This window comes from Mastacembelus armatus, chromosome 9 (genome assembly GCF_900324485.2).
Source record: "Mastacembelus armatus chromosome 9, fMasArm1.2, whole genome shotgun sequence".
Classification (NCBI taxonomy): domain Eukaryota; kingdom Metazoa; phylum Chordata; class Actinopteri; order Synbranchiformes; family Mastacembelidae; genus Mastacembelus; species Mastacembelus armatus.
In genome coordinates, this window is record NC_046641.1 from 18599207 (window position 1) to 18619870 (window position 20664).

General features: G+C 39.0%; 2 protein-coding genes across 3 annotated transcripts; one reads left to right on the plus strand and one right to left on the minus strand.

Moving 5' to 3' along the window:
• Positions 1 to 113: 113 nt before the first annotated feature.
• LOC113139018 (retinol dehydrogenase 14) lies at positions 114 to 2345 on the minus strand. Its single transcript, XM_026321958.1, has 4 exons — positions 1988 to 2345; positions 1511 to 1753; positions 812 to 1114; positions 114 to 492 (listed from the first exon to the last, which is right to left on the minus strand). The coding sequence occupies exons 1-4, from the start codon at positions 2106 to 2108 to the stop codon at positions 233 to 235; spliced, it is 927 nt and encodes a 308-aa protein (XP_026177743.1). The 5' UTR covers positions 2109 to 2345; the 3' UTR covers positions 114 to 232.
• Positions 2346 to 2409: 64 nt separating this feature from the next.
• susd2 (sushi domain containing 2) lies at positions 2410 to 20072 on the plus strand. Of its 2 annotated transcripts, none has more exons than XM_026321928.1 (14): positions 2410 to 2758; positions 2998 to 3196; positions 3685 to 3833; positions 4329 to 4686; positions 5273 to 5474; positions 5974 to 6059; positions 6161 to 6429; positions 6906 to 7049; positions 7384 to 7536; positions 7897 to 8148; positions 9061 to 9339; positions 9697 to 9873; positions 15936 to 16032; positions 19301 to 20072. In XM_026321928.1, the coding sequence occupies exons 1-14, from the start codon at positions 2641 to 2643 to the stop codon at positions 19350 to 19352; spliced, it is 2535 nt and encodes an 844-aa protein (XP_026177713.1). In that variant the 5' UTR covers positions 2410 to 2640; the 3' UTR covers positions 19353 to 20072. The 2 variants fall into 2 exon arrangements, with proteins under 2 accessions (XP_026177713.1, XP_026177714.1); XM_026321929.1 differs by having other exon boundaries at positions 19276 to 19335.
• Positions 20073 to 20664: the final 592 nt, after the last annotated feature.

The window sequence follows — 20664 nt, forward strand, 5'->3', positions numbered from 1 at the left end:
TAATTTATTGAAATGATAATGCAGCCGTGAGTGTTTTATTTGCACTCATGAAAATATTACTTACAGAGCTTTGTGTTGATAAGACACAAAACCTGAAACTTGAAAGAACACAAAATCAAACAAGAAAGAAATATTTGCAAAACATTAAATACATAAAAGAAAACAAACGTGACCATAAAAAAATTCTAGTGAAAAAATAAAAATAAATAACCAGTTTCCCCAGTTTGCACTATCAGGCCAGTTTTACCAGTCTCTCACTGGCTTCCCATAGTTTTTTTGCTACACCAGCGTCTCTTGCAAAAGGACGCAGAGTGGCGGGTCGACAGTCGACGAAATAACCTCCACTGTGTTTGGCAGCTTCCTCTGTCACAGCACAGTAGATGACAGTCTGAGCTCCGATCTCACACGGCACAAAAAACATCCACATGATCACCTGCATCAGCATCCGGAACAGGATGGAAAAGTGATACGTCCACCCACTTTGGACAAAACCTGGAACAACATGCAAGCGAGAGTTGTATGATAATGGTAGGAATATGTATAAATATTTTAAAAGAATCTTTTAACCTTCTAAACTCTGCATAGGCTTTTTAATATTGTGGTGTGAGCATAACGTGATATACTAGTGAAAGTGAAAAGTGAAAGTGACTTATGTGGCCCATACTCCGAATAAACACCTACAGGCAACACCTGCTACATCATAACATTTTTGGAATCTTTTAATGTGCATACCACATGTCCTATTCCCATGTAAGCTTTGATACCTAAGATTGATTTTTTCTTTATACCCCTCAAGCATAAAGACTCTCACCAGGGTGCACAGCATAGGAGGTCAGTCCTTTCCCTTCGGTGATCCGGGCCAGCTCCTGACTGAAGTAGATGTTGGCCAGCTTGCTGCGACAGAAGGTGAAGAAGGGCAGCAGGTTGTAGTTGAGGTCCTGGAAGTCCAGTTTCTGGTATTTGTAGCTGGAGCATGTGAGGGTGATCACTCGGCTGGGGGCGCATTCCTTCAGGCGAGGAAGCAGTAGATTGGTTAGGAGGAAGTGGCCCAGGTGGTTGACACCAAAACACATGCTGAAGCCATCGTCTGTCCAGTCGAGGACACTGGGCATTCCTGAAGAAACAACAGAGGAAAAAGAAAGAGGATTGACCAATGAGGTGGAGAAAACCGAAACAGATAACACAGGATGAGGTGTGTGAATTTATAATCATTTTAACCATAATTGTGTTATCTTAGCCTATGCCAACATCATTTCATTTACATAACCTAAAATCTAAATTTTGCCTTTGAAATTTTAACAATCTGTCCAACACATAGCACCTGCTTTACCCAAAATTAGGATAAGGGACAACTCCATAATGTTAGTATGGAGTATCAGCTGGTCAGCACTAAGACCAGGGCACTCAAACTCTTAGGTTATCTATTCGAGGGAACACAAGTCCTCTTCTTTCTTTCTTTGGTGGTATTTATTCATGTATGAAGAGACCTCCATGTGGTTTACCCTCTTACCTGCATTATTGATCAGGATGTCAAGCCTTTTCTCTCTGTGGAGGAAGTTCTTACAGAATTCCCGTACAGAGCTCAAACTGGCCAGGTCCAGCTCCATGTGAAGGACATTAAGACTGTGACTCTTGAATTTAATCTCCCTCACAGCCTTCTCAGCCTTGTCCAGGTCTCTACAAGCAATGATGATACGGGCGCCTCTCATCGCCAAAGCAATAGCTGTTTCCTTGCCAATCCCAGAATTCCCACCTGCACAGAAGAAAATAGAAAAATGTGTTAAAATCATGTGTTGGTGCTGATGTGAGACTTTACCATGACAGCAGTAACACTGTAACACAATCTGCAATAAACTCAGTTTCATTGTAACATTGTAACAAACAGGCAGTAGAGTCAAACCGAGTGCATCACTGATATAAGTTACTTACTGTATAACGAATAAACCAGGTATCTGTGTTATGCAATAAGACAGACGTGTTTATTTACCTGTAATAATGACTGTTTTGCCATCAAGCCTTTTCAGATCGGTGCAGTGCCGCCTCTTTTTCATCCATTTCAAGAAGAAAAACGAAACTAAAGATGCGATGATTGTGTATAGAAAGTACATTTTCCTCTGAGTAACCTTATTATCTGATATCTTTAGCTGCTAGCTGCTGCTTGTTAGCTTGTTATTAACTAAGAAAAACCTCATTCCCGATTATTCCTCCATTCTGCTTCTTATCGTGCTGAACGAAACCGTGAATATCCTATTACTGACTAAAGACAACAGGACAAGGTGATTTTGTTTAATTTGTCAGTGCCCTGTTACTGATTCTCATTCATTTTGCAAGATGTCAAGTAAAACATGCGCATGCGCCAAATTCTCAAATCTCGGAAAATACTGCGAGAGTTCATTGTTTCGGCATAAATATAGAAGGGTGTTCGTGGTTGAGTTAATCTTGTTCAAAATTAGTTTATAACGAAATTAAAAAAAAATTTCTGCGTATTTTCAAACATGTTCATGATGTATTCTTGCGTGAGGAGGAGAGGTGTCTTTAAAACACGTCGACCTTCATTAAAAGGGTGTTTGTTAATTTATAACTTAATAATCGCCTTCGGAAACTCGTGTCACTGTAGTTTACTGAGGTTTGCTGTGACCGATGATAACCCGCAGCCCTTCAGCCCAGGGTGTTATTTCGTTCTTCAAGATAAACATGAAAACAACCTTGAGCAACTTTCTCTGTGGACTTTTTCTCATTTGCTCATATAAAACAGCTGGTAAGTCACTTTCTATTGTTAATGTGAGCTGCTCTGATTTAATTTAATTTTTTTATCTATTCATCTATCTCAACTTTTGTTTAGAGGAAGCTGATTTTTGAATTTATAGAACTTGTTTATATTTGGTAACTAGCTACATCTAACCATGCAGCATATATAAGTGAAAACTTTCATATTCATATTTTTATTTTATATTTAATGATTTTGAAGGGATTTGGGATCATTGTTGATTCTTTTAGGTCAGACATGCAGGTCAAAATGTGGTGATGTATTGGACAAGTGCTCCTGCCATGCAACCTGTGTGTCCCTGCTGAACTGCTGTGCAGACTACAGCCAGACCTGTTTCCAGGTGAAACCTGAGTCCAGCTCCATGCTGGGTGGAAGAGCTCTCAGGATCCTTGGTTTGGTCCTTCATCCTGCAGGGCGCCTTCTCTGCAGGTTTGTGGTTTTGAGCACACACAGTGATCAACATCTAAATCTTTTGTACACACATCATACAAATGATTCAGCTTAACAATATTATTACAGGTACATAATGTGGAAAATGCCATCAGCAGCCACTTTGTTAGGAAGATTAAACTTAGATTATCAGTTTCTCCTCATAGAGGTTTTGTAATATATAAACCTCATATGTCTGTGAAGATTCTCATTCGTCCAGGTGAAGTTATCTAGAGGTTGAGTCATGGCAAATGGTTTCAACCTAAAAACTAGTCCAGCTGCCATTTAGGTTTAGATTTATAAACCACACATTTACAAGATCATAAGATCCAATTTAATGCTCCAAATTTCAATTTCATGACAGTGTTCTTGTGCTGTGTTGTATGAAAGGACTGAAATTGTTCTATTGACATTTCTGTCAAGAAAAGTTTTAGTGTTGTGTAGGCAGCTAAATCTGGATCAGTCTATGTTTGTCTGTCTTTTTACAGGTTCAAAGGCAAGATTGAAACAGAAGGATTTATTGATGCTCAAGGCCATGCCTATTGTGTCTCTCCTTTATTGTATGAGACAGGTTGGATACTAATTAATGTCTCAGTAGATGGAATTAATTTTGACAGATCTGGAGAGTACTTCTCAGGTAAGTGGAAATATAAACATTTTCCAGCTCTGGATTTGTCAGTTCCTAAACTTGTCATGTGATCAATTTTTGCTCACACTCAATAAAAGATGACAAAGTGAAAACATGTTTCTAGATGTTTTTAAGAATATATTAGAAATTTAAAAAGGAACTCTCTTGGTTACTAAAGTACTCAGACTGTAATTCAGTACTTTGTAAAAGCCCCTTGGCAGCTCTGAGTCTTATTGAGCAAGTCTCCACTGATCGTGCAATCCAGAATTGTGCCACAGTGAAAAGATCAGATAACATAAACATGTTTTTCATAACTATATAACTATTCAACAGTTGTAATTGAGCAAATAGTCTTTTTTATTGCAGTGATATTCTCTTACCTCCTCTCACTGTAACATTACCTTTAACACATTTTTACTTTAGATTAACAAAACTCTGCTTACACTACATCAGAACTGGTTACCTGTACCTCCCCTTAATATTTTCTATTTTTTACTCTGCTAGTCCATCCCAGCAAAGCAGATCCTGCTTTTGAAGTCATCCTGGTGAATTCAACACAATGGCATCACTATGGCACACCAGACATAACAGGGCAGCTTAGGCTGACGTGGAATAGCTCTTTGATTGGAGCAGAAAAAGTCAACATTGAGCTGTGGGGTTACAGAGAGTTTAACAGCAGCACAGGGGAAGAAATCAATGGATCATACTCTGTGCGGGCTGAGCTGAGCTACCTGTACTCCCTCGGCAGGCATTTGCCCAACACTGGTTCTTTCAGCATTATCCCAGTGCCCTCAGAGGACTACTCCAGATGGGAGTTGGGGAATATCCGCATAACTGCTAGTTCTAATTCAGATGGATCAAGGTATCCATAAAACACACTCAGAAATATCTCTCTGTATCTTCATTATATTTTGCTAGTATAGTATATCTTGTATATATCTGTCAAGTATCAGAATGTCAGATTTGGTTACTCATATGATGGAGAGATAATCTTGATTTAATCATATCCTCACATGTGCCTGGTGTGAACTCTACAGGCAGCATGCCTAACTCTGCCATATGGAAGTGATAATGAACTTAAAAATAATTTAATGAGCAGCAGCTGTTTGTTGTGAATTTTGAATGTTGCATTTTTTCAGTGTATTGGTCAAACCACAGGTAACTAACACAATCCATAGACTATGATTAGAGAGGTTGACTAAAAATGAACAGCATTGTGTCTGCTGGTTTGAATTTCTGATATGTGAGGATTTGCTGCCTTTCTGTGTTGGTCATTTCTGGTTTTGGGAAGTTGTGATTGTTGCTTTCTGTTGTCTGAGAGAGCATAAACAACTAATTGTTCTAAAAAAGTAAATATCATAATTGTGTTTTTCAGCCATAATTTAAAATTGGTCTTTAGTTTGTCAAATTGGAAACAAATTTGGTTGTAACTGTTTTTGAATACACAGGGATGTACAGGCCCTCTGGAGCGACATTCATGTCTTAGCCTGGCACTTTGAGCAGACTTTCAGAAATGACTCTGCCGCCTGGGCCACAAAAAAGTGTCTGCAGTGGAACATCACAGAGAAGAAACTTCCCAACTTCCTGAATGAGCTCATCGACTGTCCTTGCACTCTGGCACAGGCCCGAGCAGACTCAGGCAGGTTTCATGTGAGTAAACACATCACAATGAATCCACCTAATTCATTTTTAAAATTTTTTTTTAGTTTTTCAAAGAACGTTCTCCAAAGTAACTGGTTTGTGGGGTTTTTTTTCAGTTTGATAAATTAATAAATAAAGTAAAGGTTGAGTGTTGTGCCATTGGCAAATATTGTCCAAATAACCTTCACTGTTTATGCTTTGTGTTCAATCATTACCTATATCATTAGTGTTAAGTCAACCTACTCAGAGTTCTTGATTGCAGATTTATTGCCAAATGACATTGAGTGCATGCAGGGCTTAATTCATTTTCAATAATTTTCATTGCCAATTAATCTGCAAATTGTTTTCTAAAAAATTTGATAAAACGTTAACAACTAATGAACAAAGCCCCTTATAATAAGTGTCTGGTGAAAGTCCAGGTGAAATATGTTGAACACAGAAATTAAATTTCAATTAACTAATTGCCTGATGTTTGCAGCTTAACATTTATTTCACTGTGTTATTTCAGACTGACTATGGTTGTGACATTGAAAAGGGTAGTGTGTGCACGTACCACCCGGCTAGTGTCCACTGTGTCAGATCAATTCAGGCCAGGTAGGGGTGACAAGAGGACATGTCAAATTTTTACCTTTTTTTTAAAATTACAAGAAAAACACTTTTTCCATTTTGACATGATTTTCTTCTGCTATTTTCAGTCCTACACATGGATCAGGGCAGCAGTGCTGCTATGACAGTGCAGGAGCTCTGATGCTAACAGGAGACTCCATAGGGGGCAGCACCCCAGACAGGGCTCACGACTGGGGCTCACCTCCTTATAGAGAACCCCCATGGGTGCCAGGGTACTCCCACTGGCTTTATGATGTAATGAGTTTTTTTTACTGCTGTCTGTGGTCTGACCACTGTCACATCTACTTCAGCCATCGGCCTTCTAGTGATTGTCGCAAGTACCAACCACCAAGAGCTGGTGAGACCAAGTGACTGCCTTTAACACATAAGAGTTTCAGAACATGCATAATAAAAATCAAAGTCTCCAAAATGGATCAAAACTAATAAGCACAGAACTGCAACACAGCAACGATTATGGTTTGTATGACCTTATTAACTAGACAAAATAAGGACATATAATATAACACTGATTTTGGAAAAAAATACATCACACATTGTATGAAAAGGCCAAAATGTGTTTTTCTTTACATGCTATAGTCTGCCAATAGGCATTAGAGCAGTAGACAATACCAGATCAGTTTGCAGGACACGTAAATTAATTTCACACTGCAGCTGAGGGTTAAGATATTGCAATACATTAGATCATACAAACAGTTAGCTGAAAACTGCTATTAGAAAACCAAGCTTTAGATGAATTAAAGACCAGTGATACACTATTTGAAAGAAGTATATTTGATGTAAATGCATGAGTGCTTTGTTCTCGATGCTGTGCAGGTGTTGTCCTTGGGGATCCACATTTTATAACGTTTGATGGACTCAACTACACTTTCAATGGCAAAGGAGAGTACTGGCTTGTGTTTTCACCTGATGCAGAGCTGAGTGTTCAGGCCAGAACAGAACAGGTGAAACTTGAGAATGGTGAGTCTACATTTGATATGCTTTACTTGACATTTGATCTGTTCTTTCATTTTCATGTTTTGTATAGTTTTATGTGGTTTGTGTCTGTTACCAAACAGAGGGTTGATTGCCTGTCTGTAGTGTTTGCTGAGCATATTGACGTTCTCATTTCTTTGTGTCTTCCTTTGCTTGCACTCTTTTCTTATACATTTCAGGCTTATTTTTGTTTGTTACACTGTTCTGATAGCAGGTGTTGTCAGTTCATTGTGCAAACTAAAACACTTCTAGTTTTTGTTTTGAAACATGTTAACATAAAAAATCTATAACAATGGTTGTGTTTATTTTTACCACCAAGGGACACTTGTTAAGGCCACACAGCTGTCATCAGTGGCTATGAAGGAGAAGTCCTCTGATGTCATCGAGGTACGTCTAGCACAGGGTCACCTTGAGGTGCTAAGGAACCAAAAACTATTGTCTTTCATGGAGCAAAGATGGATGGACCTACATGGTGAGATGTTTTAAACACTCCTGACAGGGTTAACGATGCACTAGACATCAGCGCACTTTGGTGACCCCAAGTGGCAGCAAGGGATAGCTGTTTTGAAAATGTATATTGGATGTAAATACAATCATGAAATAATGAAACTTATTACCCTTCTTTGAATTTTGTGCCAGGGAAAGGATGAATTTGGTGAGAAGATTTTTGAGCAGCAATGGATCATTAGTGATTTCTCATCATTGACTTTAGCTAGACCTGTGCAGCCTTAACTGAACTGGTATCTACAGTAGTATTGTGTATTTTAATATCTTTTAATAAGATACAATAATGACACATTCAAACTAATTAAACAAAATGTGTCTTTTCCAGGAGTGTTTGTATTCGCTCCTAGTCCACAGGACGTAACAGCAATGTTCCTGTCTGGTGTTGGCGTGGAGGTTCATGTGCATGAAGGAGCCATGGCAGTGACCGTCCTACTGCCAGCTGAGTTTACTAACCACACCCGGGGTCTCCTCGGTCTGATGAACGCTGACCCATCAGATGACCTACTGACCCAGGCGGGAGAGGTGTTCTCCCCAGCCAGTGCCACACCAAAGGAAATCTTTGCCTTTGGAACTAGCTGTTAGTATGAAACAAACAATGAGTCAGACTGATAAGTGATGAAACAATCAATTCTCCCTCTAAAACAACATTAATACATTAATTAATTTGTGTTTTGAATTTTGTGTAGAGGCTTATGTTGCATGTTTAGAGACTGATTAAGAATTCTTTGATTTAGTAATAATTGTCCATCATTGTCTTTTTTAAATGACTACCATATTTAATACATTTGGCTAAACAAATGTTTAAGGAGTGCACAGGAAGAAAACAAGGCATATGTTTAGCAGCTTTAATAAATTGCAGAGATATCAGGGTCCGTGACTATGCAAATGAAAACACATTTCTGAAGCACAGTCAAGGCTGCAGTGCATGCATACAGTACATATTAAAGTTTCAGCTGTATGCATGGTACATATGAAACTATTTGCTTCAGCATAACTGCAGCAAACACTGTATTTCAGCTTGTATAAACTAATTTATTTATTGGCGCTGATAGTTACATTTTTGAGCATGCGAGACCGCATGATTAAAAAAAACATGACAGCATACAGGATGTGTTCTGCACTGACCTCAGTGTGTTATTTCTAAATTATAGCATACCTCATATTGTCTTGTTTTTATTCCATATTTTCAACTATGGGTGGGCAGAACATGGGTTATGTTCTGGAGGGCCACTGCCCTGCTTGTTTTCCAACCATACCTGCCCTACCCACTGCTGACCACCTTGGTCATGTGTGTTCAGTCGGTCAGTAGATGGTAAATTCCAGTTTCTGATAGACTGAGCATTTGGGCTGTCACAACCTTATCTACTGACAACCCTTTAGTTTGTTTGAGATCAATTTGAAACCTGTCATTAGTTTTTCTAAATGAAAATCCAAATTGCATATTTTAACTTGTGTTGATGATGTTTTTTTTTTTTTGTTTTATCCACAGGGAATATTTCAGAGAACTCTTCCCATTTCACGTATGACTCCAAGTACCTTTTGGATACTTACAGTTTCCGACCAAACCATGATGCTGCTTTTGTTCCTGCCTTTTTTCTGCCTGAGATACCAGATGACCCTCTGATGGAAGATATGTTGAAGATTTGCTTTGGAGAAGGGGCACAGTTCTGTAAATATGATACGCTGACCACTCGGAGCCTTACAGTGGGAAATGCAACGCTCAGGGCTTACAGAAATCATCAGGCCCTAATGGCTTCCCTGGAGCCAGGTACCATGTGAAATTAGTAGTCTGTTCATTCATTGGTTTACTTTTGTACTTTGTTAAAACCTATGTTTCTATCTTGTTTGTGCTAATGCTAAAGAGCATCTGCATAATTGGAGTGGGTAACTCAATTTTTTTATGTAAATAATGGTATATCTGATAATACAACATACGGGATCAGTAAGAGCTTACATTTGTTCCATTAGGACTTCACCCACACACCACAGTGACACCATGCTGTAAAAAAGCTTAATGAAGGCATTAGCTTTGAAAATGATCTGTGTTCATATATTTGCATATTTTCGATGTGATTGTCACTAGTGAAAACAACATCTAATGCTTTTTTGTATTATTATTCCTTAGTGGTATCTTGTGGCTGGCTTCCCACACCGAGGAATGGGAGGAAGAATGGAACACATTACGTAAAAGGGAACACACTGAACTTCTCCTGCAATGATGGCTATAAGCTATATGGTACAGCACAGCGCACCTGCCTGGATGATGGGACCTGGACAGGAGAGCAACCCTACTGTATAACAGGTTGTTTCTAATATGGAGCCAGACAGCTAAATGTGTTGAGCAGAATAAAGATAAGAGAATAAGCCTTTATTATTTTTTTCATACAACAAAATTGTGACTACTCTTCTCACAGTGTTTAAATATAAACATAAAAAAAACCATAGACAAGGGATCAACCACTTCCATGCCATTAATCATAAAAAGTCATAATATACAGATCATGCTGGCATGGTTTGCAAAGATCTATAAGATAAAATAATTGGGTGTATAATAAAATGAAATATGAGGTGCAGGGCCATTAGTGTGTATTGATTAATGCTGTGGATACCTTAGGAGAGAAACTTCATAAATCTGGTGGATTGTCCTTTGATGGACCTGTAATGTCTCCTTAGGGTCAAAAGTTCAAACAGAGGTGGCCAGCATGAGAGCAGATGTTATTCAGCTGATATGTGTGTTTGAAAATGAACACTTATAAATGAATCCCTACCTTATCAACAGAATTCTTTTTTAAACAATATAGTGTATAGAGTCTGAAATATTCTTTTCATCCAGTCTCTGAAAGCAAAGATTCAGTACACTGGTCTCTGGGTTGGCCATACAGACCATTAGCTACAAAGATTTAAACTTCTGAACCTGGATCAACATGGACTGTGTATGTAAATTAGAACCACCTGTGTTCTAATAGGTTCATTCATCAGCCCAGCAATGAACTCTTAGTGTTGTTGCAGACATTGGCTAATGCCATCAGGTGGCAGTATTTCCCATTGAATTAAGTGTTTTGCTTTTGTATGAGCGTGAAGCAATGTTTCTTTTTGGCCCCTTGTGTAGCTGGAAGCAGGCCATTTGAAAACCTTGAAAATAGCTGGTAATGATATAACAGCTCAAATAATACATCCATATAACAGTGACAGAAAGATTGCATGAAATTAGATCTTTAATCACTTAGTTGCACATATCAGATTTCAAGATTTCCAAAGGTTTTGGCTCGCTCTATCAGCGATAGTGAAGTGAGAGGAAGCAGAGAAAGAAAGCCAGTCGACTTTAATCACCTCCATGTATCATGGCCTCATCCCAGTCCTCCATTCTAACCTTGTTAGAGCTGGAAACAGAAACTTCCTTTTGATTGCAATCAGGTAGGATTAATATGTCGGATTTTGAGTCCCTTGTAACAACCAGGTGGATCACAGCTGGACGCAATTGATCCTAATTCCTCAAATAGGCGAACATATTAGTTTTATAATTGGGTTAACCAGTGCAGAGCTGTTTAGAAATGTTTCCTATTTAACCAGGTGGTTTCTTTTTTTCTATCATTTTGCTTATCTGCCACAGTAGTTCTGATTTTTATGACATTATTGCAGAAACTCATCAGGCCAAAGTGTCTGCCCAGGCAAGTGTTCAAGTCATGTGGCTATGCCTGATAATGTCTGTATGTACAGTGGAGATAAACACTATCATATAGTATAGAATTTCAGCTGCACCCATGAATGTTGTGTACACTGAATGTACACACACATACACAAACTGGGCCTTTTTAGCTGTGTGACAGTGATCACACTTGTTCTGGCACTCTCATTATACAAATCAGAACTAACAGCTGTCAATGTGACCCGAGGTGTTTAATCATGTGTCGCTTGAGCTGTTACTTCCGTCGTGATGTGACCTCCAACCATGTATGCAATACTAAATACAGACCAAACAAGAGACGCCTGGCAGGTCACTCCTCCTCTCCTTATATGAATCACTGCAGCATAATGTGTACGCTGAAAAGCCAGAGAATTGTAGTCATAGTTAAAAACTGCAAGCTGCTGGACAACAAATGCCACCGCATCCAGTTTGACTTCTTCTGAGTCACTTTAATGAGCCGCTTTTGAAATAGCACCTGTCAGCAGAGGTGACAGAAGGTCCTATTCATCAAAGATGGATCTGTTTGAATATCACCCATCAGTAAAAGCCCTGCCTATTTGAGTTGGATTATAACCTGCTGCTGTACTTGTCATTGCGTGCTTTTTAACAGCTTTAGACTTTGGGACAGGGGTGTGGTGCACCGTGATGATCAGTGTTAATATCCACTGCCGGAAAGATGGGTGTTTTGGAGAGGTGAAGGCGGGGTTTGGACTGAAAGTCCTTGGAGTGTTTTTGATCTAGCTATGACCAGGGCCATGGGAGACTTGAAAAGTATAAAGTTATACAGTATACTTGCTTGGCTGTGCCTTGTCACGGTCTTCTGAAAAACAATAGCCATGGGTGAATATCAGTAGTATACCAATAACAAGATCATCTCACCTTAATGGCATTGTAAAATGAATAGATTTCCTTGTACAGAGGAGAAGAAAGTCATTAAAGGAAAGGTGACAGCTGACAAAGAGCCACTGAGTGATTTTCACAGGGATAAGTGACGTGGGTTGCAAGACAAAGCTTCACTGCCTTGGGTTCTCAGATTCCCGAGTTGACAGAGATGGGCTGAAGGGGTTGGCAAATTAAGGTTGTGTAGAAGAAGTTGCTGAAATGCCAACCAAGAGTAGTTTGTTCACACTTCACTGTCTTCATGTGGCCAGTGCTGTCACTGTTTAAAGATCTCTGCAAACAGATCTTTGACATGTTTGATGACATGTTTGGCATTTCTGATTGTGATGTTTTGGATCACACTTAAGAATTAAGAATCCATTATCAAACTGTATTTCATCATCAGTTTGACGAAAATATCCTCCCTTACACCTGGGTTTCAGTCAGGTATGCTATGTTTTATTCTTTTAGACATCTTCATCTGCCAGAACTGCTGTGTGTAGACTTCATATTCATTATCTCCTCTGAGAGTAGGTCTGGATCTCTGACCATGGATGGAGTCAGAAAGCAGCTTTAGAGACAAGAAATATTGTATTTGGCTTCTGCCAACCTGTGTGTTAATGCAGCTGTGTGCTTCTTAAGTTTGGAACATTAGATACCTACATTTGTCATCTGACATGTGGTTCAAATGCGACAAATACTTCCATTACATTTAGTCAGACAGGGTGCGATAGACATATCAGATAGGCACAGTAGTTTGGTACACACACTCATACTGTTACTAGTGAGAGAGAAATCTACAGAATTATGTCAAAAAAAAATCTCATCACATAAGGCATTTTTTGAAGTTGGAGATAAGAGTGTGGCTTTGGGGCATGTGGGCGTAGTAGATTTATGAAAGCAATCTTGGATTTCTGATCAGTATCGTCTATTTGCAATTACATTAGGAGATAAACACTGGAAATTGGAAGGAGTGACGATGGGCTCAGAAATTTTGAAGTTTGAATTGGTAGCAAATTGCAAAATATAATCATGTTTCACCTATCTGCACGCGAGTACAGAGATGGGTGATATGCACTACCACCTTTGAAATGAAACCAACTTTTCCGAGTGCTTTGTCAGCTTGAACTTGTTCAGTCAAACCCTGTTAATCCCGTCTCACTGGAAATGTAATGGTCCAAACTGAGTATTGTTGCTTTTTGGAGCTTTACTATTTCATCAATGCAGGTCAGTCCAGTGAAGTAATGAGATAGCTTTGGGTTTTTGCCAGATGAAAAAAGCGAAACTTAACACTAATTGACTGCCAGTTCTACACATGCACTCAGTACAGTTGTGCTCTGGGCAGCTTGTCACACTATTGCTGACGGCTTCAGTGTCCTACAGCTTGACGCAAGTGCTGCTGCATCCAAGGCCTAATCGAGTGTAGCAAAACTGATTGGTTTAGAAAGTTCAGGGAATTTTTGTACACATGGCTGTAGATTTCAGTATGTTCCTGTATGTGTGTGTTCCAAGGCTGACATTTTAAAGGACAAGCACTTGTAGTTTGTACCTGACAAACATTTAGCACACTTGACACATGCTCTACAGGGTAACAGTACTTTGATAATTATCTTCCTCATAACATCTGTATAATTGCCAAAAATAACCTTTGTCTTGGTATATTGTATGAATAGTCAAATAGACTGGCAAACGGTTTGTTGAACCTGCCAAGACCTCAAGGATGTTTCACATGTTCCAATTTGATCACAGTATTACCTACAACATGAACGCAACTGCAGGGAAAATCCAACAAATAGAGGTTGAATCACTTTCTTCACTGTGCTCACTGCTTGTTTGAAGCCAATTTATCATTTTTGTTTTGTTTGGTCGCCTTGGTAATTTTAAAAAACGTGCAATTGCTGTATGCCGGCAGAACACAGTGGCCTTTTGTTGGATGGCTGTGCTTGACCCTCATTTAAAATCTACTACTCATACATTTTTCATATGGATGTAAAGTAGGCTCATGAGCCGATCCCAGTTTATATTGTCATATTGATAATACATCATGACAAAGAAAATGTTCTGGAAAATCTGTTGAAGTAAATATAAAATAAAATAAATGAAAGTAATGCACAGGTTTTGGCATAAAATACTCAGTTTATATGTAAGTGCTAATTGGATAGCTGCTTTGCCCCGAGCCAGGTTTCGACTCTGGTGTTGAGCTCATTATTGAAAGTTTTTGCTTGATGGAGAAACAATCACCACTCAGATCTTTGTAAGCGAGACAAAAACCTGTGCACCGGCACCAAAGCTGTGGCAAAATCAATGACTTTTGATAGATTTATATTGTATAACACAACAATACCACAACTCATTGGTACTAGTAGTATCTTTGTAATTGTGTACTGTTAGTATCATTGGATTTATTCATTATTTATAGCACATTGATGAAGCTTCATTGGTAAATGTTGGCTAAATATGCTGCAGCAGGTTAGTGTGGTTGTTAGCATGGCTGGGATTTGTGAGGAAAAGGAGTCCTTGTCCAGTGAGGGTGAGTGAACAGTTTTTATTTTACTATTATGTTTTTACTAGTGTTACTATCATGTTGGGATTATGTCTTCAGAACCTTCAGTAAAGACACTAGACACTGATCTGTGGATTGTCCAGACCCACAGTAAAACACTGTTTCTGGGAGAAGTTGCTGTTGAATCTTCAAAATGTCATTTTTTTAAATTAAACTAAATTCTCTTCACCTCCACTGTACAAGTGACATTTCAGAGCCAGATATCTGAAATTGTTTCTAAATGTCCAGATATCACTAGGGAGAAGTGTGAACATTTTCATTTCTTTTATTTAACTCTTTGGTAATTTGAATGAAGCCAACTATTTGATATATTTTAGAGGAGAAAACCAAGCCATGAAGCACTGTGACGTTTCAAAGGACAGTAATGCACTGCTATAAATACTCAGGCCTATACCAAAGTATTTTTAATATGTTTTGAATTAATTCACAAAGCACTTAACTTTTTGTCTGTATGTTAAAATGCATATATTTATATTTAGACATATAAAGTTAAAGAAATGAAGCATTCTACATTTGTTTGGCTAGTAGGAGACAGAGTCTGAAAGCCATTAATATCAAGACAAATGTTTTAATTTTGCCACACTGTGATTCCTAAATAGATGGAGCAGAGCAAAGTGGTTGTGGTGTAGAGATGACCTCCATTGGGCTCTGGTTACTGGTCAGCACCAGTGACAGGAAACTGATTTTACCCCCAGCAAATTTCAGTTTGAGGTATTCAGTATTGTCAGATAATTTAGTTCAATTAGTGCAAAGAAATCTCTTCACTTTTAGCCAGCAACCCTGTGTAATTTAGCAAGGCATATGTACAAACCCTTACGTCACTGTAGAGTCTCAAATTAGTTTCATTTTCCCCATCTTTCTGTCAAGCCGTACATTTCCATATTTACATTTACTGTAACCAGTGTTTTACTTATCTGTGGTGAGATACGGCTACCATGTTGGTATAGCAAGTTTTTGTATTTGAATCCTTTATTTACCCAGTCATGGTAAATTCAGCTACACCTAACTAGCAGCTCAAAGTGTTCCACCCATCTTTACCTTCAGCAGGATCTTTGTTCAAAGCAACCATGACAGTTTATTCTTGGTTTTCCCTCATGCTTTTCCTTCAAGGCCTCGCATGACGTCTTTTGCCTTTGTATTGATCCACTTATCAAAAGATTTGCAGGATGGATGGTTTGTTCTGAAGGATCAATGGCAGATAGCAGTGAGTAATTATGTGCTGGTGTTGTTTTCACAGATGACCGTGTGGGGTTTGTACTTGGCAGTGTTGGTTCCCTCTCAGCACTGGTCACAATGGGAGCCATGATCAAACTGCACAACAGGAAACAAGACAGGTGTGTCGCACATTATTCACCTCACTGAAAAGTCAACTCCTCTGTTCAAACACCAAATATATCAAATGCAAATTAGAAAACTAAAAATGCAAAGAAAAGCAAATATGAATTACATTGAAGAAGTTTGGATATTTAAGTCTAATATAGGTTTCTGAGATACTATTGGTGTCTCAGCTTGGTAAGTAGTATATCGTGATATGATTTTAGATGGCAGTAGACATTGTGACATGTCATAGCAGGAGAAGCACAGGTGTTTTTAATAATAAAACCAACTTCATTCCATTTGGATGAGCTCTAGCTCTAGTGACCTGGTATTGTGCATGCAGCCTAACTGTGATGACTTACAGGGACACTTGATAGAACAAAGTCATTGTTAATGAAATACGTTTCATGTGTGCTTTTTATGCTCTGTCATAGATCAAATGTATGCCATGAAAAAAGCCTACATATTGGGTAGGAATTGCAGGGTCTGCCATTATTTCAACAGGCAATTACAGAATCCAAAATACATTGACTGGCTATAGAAAAGTGCAAAGCATATACAGTGTTTAGCACCATACAATGTGTACAAGACATCAAAAATAGGGTTTGATGTCATAAAAATGTTGAGATTAGATAAATCAAACTAAAAACTTCCTCGTCCTTTTTTTGGTGCAAATGACCAATTAAAAAGTGTCTATGGGTCAGAAATGTGTTGGAAATAAGAGACACTTGCTGGCTTATGAAAACTAGCTTTGAAAATAGCTAGAGGTCTTCTGTCCCTCCCATTTCCTCCCACAGTCAAAGCCAACAAAGACGCACAAAACACAAAGGCAATGAATCCCACCACCCGTTTGACATCCGACATGTCCCAGCCATATCACTGTTGCTCATAAATTTTCTTTCTGATCTGATCAAAATAAAAAATGCACATTCCTTGTGGGATCACACTCATGACTGCAGTCCAGAGAAATGAGAAGCTAATGGTAGCTGTAGCTTCTGGGCATATACAAGCAAATTAAAGGCCTGTTTTATTGGCTCATAGACTTCATTTGGACTTTCCCCCACCATAACTTCCAGCAGGGGAAGAAGAAAGATGTCAGAAGTCAAGAGTCACCTCCTGCTCACAGAATCACTTGGGGCAGGTTGGTGATGAAACGATAGTGTTTTTAAGTCATGAGGGTAATGAGCAAGCACACCTGCCCCCTCTTGAAGCCTTGATCATGGGAGGCCAGGTGTAAAAAGAGCCGAAGAGTGTCAGACGTTCTGCAGATGGGAGGAAGATGATCTCACATACATGACATGCTTGTACACATGCTAGTTTGGGAGACCCAGGGCACAGACGTTCAGGAAACATACTCTGCATACAGTAGCCTAAATCCATAAAGAGAAATCTTATATGTTCTTTGTAAGTGGTCACACTGACACCCACACACAAACATGCACACACAGTCCCCTACCAACAAGTGCAGACACATTGGTTCCTCCTTAACATCAGAAGCAGGATGGAAGTAGCATGGGTCTTACTGTGTTTCAGATCATGTCTGGGTTGCATGTCTGAAGTAAAGAAACAGTGATACTACACAAATTTGTGTGTGCGTGTCTGTGTGCGTTTGTGTGCAGATAGTGAAGGCCTCCTGTGCCTCAGTTTCCTCTGTCTCAGACTCAGACTTGCAGGGGTACTTTCCACATCTAGGGTTACTCTGCAGGTTTCAACAGGTCCACTAACAGCTCACTGCTGCAGTAAGAAAGTCATTACACCATAAGATGTGTGTCTATTTTTGTGTGTGTACCACCATGTCTACTTCTGCTATATAACACATCAAAAGAAGGGGTGGTTTAGTCTGAAACTGGCAAGGGTTTTAAAATGGACAGATATAGTGAGGGAGGAAGCACACGTAGCAAATGAGGTATAGTAAAAACTGTCTCAAAACCAAATGCCTGGAAATTCTTACTTGAAAGAAACCAAGTGACCTTCATCACTAACAGGCTTGGTGTTATTACAGTATTATCATTAGGTACACTGAGACTGCCAAATTGCAATTGGGGTGGAAGGGATTAAAATCACTGACCAGCGCAGATGATATGGAGATCACCTAAACTTTGCTATAAAAAGAAATCCCATTCAAACAGAGCTTAGAAGCTATTTCCCCAGTTTTCATGTCTGTCTTAAGACTTTATTGATTTTCGAGGGGAAGCTTGCATGATAAAATAATATTCACATGACCATATATGCACCAAAACATATGTTTGCTTTCTATAGTCATTCATCGCCTTCATACTGGCCTTTGAGAGCTCCCTTCAAAGTGCTTTCAGTCACAGAGACAGGGACAAAATGCACAGCCCTATGCAAAAACTGATTTAAAGTTTATCTAAAGCTAATATGAATCCTCAGCAGCCCCAGTTAGTACAATGAATGGGGTCCATGCATTTTAAAGTTAGTCTGAAAACTGCAAACTTTTCGTGTTGTTTCCTTGCTGATCTTAGTGGATAGTACCACAAGCAGGTGATTTGTAACTTTGAAAGATAATCACTTGGTTTGACTAATTCAGTGCTGAAGCCTCTTATTTGGTTCTGCAGTCAAAGAGAGCGCTCTGGATCTTTCCCGCACCTCCTCCATTAAGTGTTCATTAGAAAGGGACCTTTTATGGTCAGTATGGAGAAGAGAAGCAATTACAGTTAAAATGTATATATGGCTATATGAGTATTGTTTTAAGTCAAAATGGGAGCCTGTCTTTAAAGAACCTGCACAAATACAATGATTAATGTCTGAGATTCAGATTGACTGAAGTGCATCATCATGTTCAAACAAGGAGTTTAATAATCCTTGACTGTAATGTAATGGATATAATTTAAAACAACTAGTGTGTTACTAGTTCAAATGGTATGGGAGGACTTAGTGCAGTTGCCCTTCAACAATTATGGACCCGTTTTGCATGTGACCCTAATAAGTTTGATATATACTGTTAATAAAACATTATTAATTATACCTGTAAAAAGCTGTTATTAAGTACAGAGAAAAAATGATTCCTGCCCTGATACAAGGTCACCAGATAACTTCCCTGAGGTCAGTTTTCATTAAACTATTGTTTCACTTATTCAACTTTCACTGAGCAGAAGGGCCTGCAGTATTAATAGTTTCCTAAAATAACTATGGAAAGATGAGGGTAGTCCTTTTCAAAATATTTTAAATACCTAAATAGGAGTGGTCGTCTTATTCTGGTTAGATGGTTGTGTGTAATTTTAATTCCTAATTCCTTTCAGTTAATCTTCTTTTTTGTATATTCAGAGGGAAAAAAGTAAACCCGGACCAGAGGGTGACCCAGGAACAGACTTTCTAAAGTCCTTTTGGATACTGGAGCTCACAACTTCACACTGAAACCTTCAACAATGTGGCCACTGGCAACAAATATGTGTAGATCTGAACATTTGGAAATCAAATGCATTTGTGTTGTTCATTAGACTGGTGGTCTCCTCTTGACCTGTTGACCTTATTAGAAAACCCTCAGGCCATAGTGAGGCTTGCAGCATGTTGGTTGGCCTCACGTTTTTATTCTCGTGTTTAGTTTGGAAAACCTCCAGGTCGTGGTAAATGGCACAGAGGGTGAGGATTGAGGGTACTGAACTGAAGGTAAAATGCCACAATTGTTTTTATATTCCCGTTTTGCATGACTGAGCGTCTGCTCTTCAGTAGAGAAAGAATTGTATAAATACTTCATAGAGATATCATCATTACAATCAACACTCCCTTCTCTTATTTACTTTAAAATAGGACCAGATGTGTTCATATCCATGTCAAATATGAAGCGAACCTGATCATTTCTCGGTTGAAAGACTTCGAACCCATGTGCAGCCTCTGTGTGGGCTCACAGCCTTCAGTCAAACGAAGGATTTTGCTGAGTGACGGAGACAGAAAAATCCACAAACGTTACATAAAGGTCAACTTCTTGTACTACACCAACACTTGATTTCTGAGTGTTCTTGTTGAAAGTGAACGTGTAGATTTTCTGAAATAACATCTGTCTGAAACATCTATAAATATTTAAATTAAAATCAGTGAAGGAAGCGATAAATTTATGATCCTGTGTAGTTTCTTCTTCTTTTTTTTTTTTTTCAATGGCTGTTTATCATGTGTGCGTTACTGTGAAGAGCTCAGAAATAAAGAACCATCCACACTTCTTGCCAGCAGGCACGCATGGTCTGGCACAGCCTCATGCCCTGTTGGACAGACCGTCATCTCATGTTACCCACAGTTTTCTGCTCTACTTTGAATCTGACTCACTTCTGCTTTTCCTAAACAAAGCCCTTGGGGGGCAAAAGGAAACAGAGTGACAGGGTCCCGTGTGGCTGATCCCTGGGAGTGATAGGTGGGGGCCCAGCTGGGGAAGAAGAAGGGTTCTTGTTGGAGACTAATTGAAATAACCTGGTGGGCTGGACATGGAAGGCTTTGAAGTTTTTTGCTGCATGTGAACAGTTTCCTAACTAGCAGTTGTGCAATGCTGTATCCATTACCAGCTCCTGCAGACACTGACTGTTGCTTCACTGTCAAGCCTCAGGCACCCTTGAGACCTTATTGTTTCTCACATAAAAACATTAATGTTCTTTGAGTATAAATAAGCGCACATGCAACCATTTAACATGGTGTAGTGCCTG